Source organism: Haematobia irritans, chromosome 2 (genome assembly GCF_050003625.1).
Source record: "Haematobia irritans isolate KBUSLIRL chromosome 2, ASM5000362v1, whole genome shotgun sequence".
Classification (NCBI taxonomy): Eukaryota; Metazoa; Arthropoda; class Insecta; order Diptera; family Muscidae; genus Haematobia; species Haematobia irritans.
In genome coordinates, this window is record NC_134398.1 from 125,634,972 (window position 1) to 125,638,577 (window position 3,606).

Below are 3,606 nucleotides of genomic sequence, written 5' to 3' on the forward strand. Positions count from 1 at the left end.
TTGAAAAGGATAGGGGAAGACGGAAAATTTCAAGTGAAGTTGCCATTTAAAACGGATTGGTCATCGCTTGGAAGTTCAGAGCTGAAAAACTTTTTGGTGTTCGGTCGTAGCAGGAATCGAACCCACGACCTTGTGTATGCAAGGCGGGAATGCTAACTATTGCACCACGGTGGCTGATGTATGAAGCAAAGCACCCTATATTGTTACCATACACAGATCCAATTGTTGAAAAGTTACATGGTGATCATTTACATGTTGGTCCACAGGGATTATTCCCAATCTCTAGACGACAATTTTGGATTCTTCGGGGACGTTTAATGGTAAAAAAGGTAATGAAGAAATGATATAGATGTTTTAGGGTAGAACCGAGGAATATTCATCAAATGATGGGAAATTTACCAGAAGACCGAATTTTAAGAACACGACCATTCTTGAATGTAGGAATAGATTTCCTTGGGCCATTGGAAATTCATCACAAAATTAGAGGAAAACCGATAGACAAATCATATGTATGCGTCTTTGTTTGTTTTGCCACGAAAGCAGCTCATTTGGAAGTGGTATCAGAGTTAACATCACCCGCCTTTATTGGAGCGTTAAAGAGATTTGTAGCAAGGCGAGGGTGTCCCGCGAAAATCTATTCGGATAATGGTACAAGTTTTATAGGAGCGTCCAACGGTTTAAGATAAGTTTTCCAATTATTTAAGGAGGCTCAACCACTGTCTAATTTAGGAGATTTTTTTTCACAGCGGGATATTGAGTGGATCAATATTCCCGCAAAGTCACCTCATGTGGGAGGATTTTCGGAGCCATGTGTTAAGTTAGTGAAAAAGCATTTTTATAGGGCAACTACAGGGACAATGACGTTTGAAGAGTTATGCACTTTAGTTGCTCAGATAGAGTCCGCTTTAAATTCAAGGCCGCTGACACCATTATCCGAAGATCCAAATGATTATAGCGTTTTAACTCCGGGACATTTTTGATTGGTGAGGTTTTATCATCGGTATCTCCGATCTTAAAAAGAACAAAAATTAAGAATAAGAATATAATAGTTTCATTAATAACATTGTTATGTATATTCAATCCTATTAAATCACAAGTAAATATAATTAGCTTTAAAGATAGATCAGGTATATTCTTCGAAGAGGTCGGTACGATGGGTTTGACAAAATCATCATGGGATATCGAGGTGCATGTCAACATAACAAGTTACACAGCAGCTATGGCAGTAATTGAGGAGACGATGTCAGTATTCGATGCAATGATAGCAAAGGAGAGTGTTATGAGACCAGAGATGCAAACCGTATACCATCGCATTTTAAATATGAACGAGTTGATCATGTCTTCAGTGCCCCAGCGAAGGCTAAAGAGAGCGCCATTGTCATTTATCGGCAGCATGTATCATTCATTGTTTGGCTTAATGGATGAAGAACATGCTGAGGTGTTATCTCAAAGGATTAAAAATGTGGACAAAAATCAAAAACATTTAATGGATCTAGCGAAGAACTATTCGTCCATACAAGACATAACCTCAGAAGTAATAAAGAAACAAAATGAGGTCATATTCAGCAACCTGAAGAAGTTCCAAGGATCTTTCGATACATTAGCGGCCCGAGTAAATGGGTTATCTAAAGTAGAAAAAGTTACACAGCTACTTTCAATGATGGAATCGTTTGAGGAAGTTCAGAAGAACCTGATAGGTGTAATGACCAACTCTAAGGGAAGCTTACTCCATGATATTTTACCCGTGATGAAGCTTAAGGAAGAGATATTGCGGATTAAGGAACATGTCAGTAAAAAACTACAGATGCCTACGCAAAAGTCAATAGAGTTAGCTAAGCTAGCTTATGTTACAACAAGAACTACATCTGAGTTCATCTTATTTAATGTTCGGTTGCCGCTCATAAGCCTCGATATTTTCACTGCATATGCGATCCATACTTATCCAATACTGCATGATGAAATGCCAGTTAAAATAATACAGAAGATCCGTTATATGTTAATCGACGGAAGGAAGACAATGTTCTATTATATGGACGTAGAAAGTTACACTAAGTGTCAAAAGACCAATGACATGATGATATGCCCCCAATTACACCCTGTGTACAACACCCGCACGCAGAGTTGTGAGGTGCTGCTGTTCTTGAAGACCAGAAAGATGCCTGGAGATTGCAAAGTAGAAATTAAGGCATGGGAAAACTATTGGAAGCAGATACGAGCTCCAAACACATGGATATTTTCAGTTCCAACCAAAATGACGGCTGCGGCTACCTGTCAAGGGAAAAGGCGTTTCGAGACAATTGAAGGTCAAGGACTGATCAAGATGAAACCAGATTGCCATCTCGAGACTGAAGAAACGAATTTATGGGCATATGGTAGATACAGCAGTGATTGAGTACATGTTTCCCAGTTTAAACCTGTCACAATCTTTACCTACATTGACACATCTCAAGTTGGACAACGAAATCGAAATACCAAAGGCGACATCAGTCTTTGGCTTTAAAACTAATTTGGATTTCCATCATTTGACGCACTACGGCCTTAGTTTCACCACTTGGATCATCATCATTGCCATAGTACTTGCACTCGTTGTGATTATGAAGAAGATGTGCCAGATGTCATCAAGATTCCTTCCGGCATCCATTGTACTACCTCGTATAGTATAGGGAATTAACCAGTAAGAAAATTGTGAATATTTTAATTCTAATACTATTATTTTGAATTATGTATTAGTAACGAAAACATTTGTTATTAAAAAAGAAATAAACAAATAATATTAATTAAAAGATTAGGATTTTTTAAGGCCGGCAGTATGTACAGATCTGTACAGTTGTATTTTATATTTCACAGATTCTGTTACCTTCTATATTTAAAACTACTTCTTAAGTGCCACCAGCATAGTTTTCTTTTCATATACATTGTTTGCTTATTACATAAACTGGTGTGCATAGGGACTAGTCTGTAGGTTTAAGTGTTATCAGCTGTCTACCTAACTATAAATAAAACCATTAGAGCTGACAACACTTAGAAGGATACGCTGCACATGCGCAGAGTCATAAAACCCTTGTGAGGGATTTTGTGGACAGAAGATATGATACAACACTTAGGTATAAGTAGTTTAAGAATTATTTGACCAACTTGTAGAATTGTTACTAATAAAATAATTGATTTCGAAACCAAACCTTCACGCGTTAGTGTCTTTTCATTACGGCTCGAAGTCGGTACGTCGGAAGGTGGTGCCGTATCATCACTGCCCCGAGAGGCTGTGACTGTTCCTATTGCTTGTGATCCTCTTCCAGGTATTGTAGGTGAACAGTCCGCTCAAGCTCCTGTACCGCCGATTCCTTTGGTAACTGACTCGACTTCTTCGCGGGGTCGTGGGGTTGATTCAGGTTTGTCTCTCATGAGTTTGGCGACGCCTACTTTGTCGGATTGCCCTAAGCCTCAACCAAAGGGGAAAAGCTCGAAGAGACTCAATATGGCTGCCTCAAAGGGGGTAATTTTTGTTTCTCGTTTTTCCCCGGAGACGACGGCTGAGTACATTGATTGTTATATTAGGTCTTGGGTCGATAGTATATCGGGTTTTAGGACTATTAAGTTGAAGTCTCA

General features: G+C 38.9%; 1 protein-coding gene across 1 annotated transcript; it reads left to right on the forward strand.

The window, feature by feature from the left end:
• Window positions 1-1,153: 1,153 nt before the first annotated feature.
• On the forward strand, window positions 1,154-2,392 carry LOC142225051 (uncharacterized). Its single transcript, XM_075294827.1, has one exon. It carries the CDS (start codon window positions 1,154-1,156, stop codon window positions 2,390-2,392), a length of 1,239 nt encoding a protein of 412 aa, XP_075150942.1.
• The last annotated feature ends 1,214 nt before the right edge of the window (window positions 2,393-3,606 follow it).

Excerpts from the sequence above, each read along its gene's own strand:
- LOC142225051 (XM_075294827.1), top strand. The coding sequence starts at position 1,154 with ATGGGTTTGACAAAATCATCATGGGATATCGAGGTGCATGTCAACATA.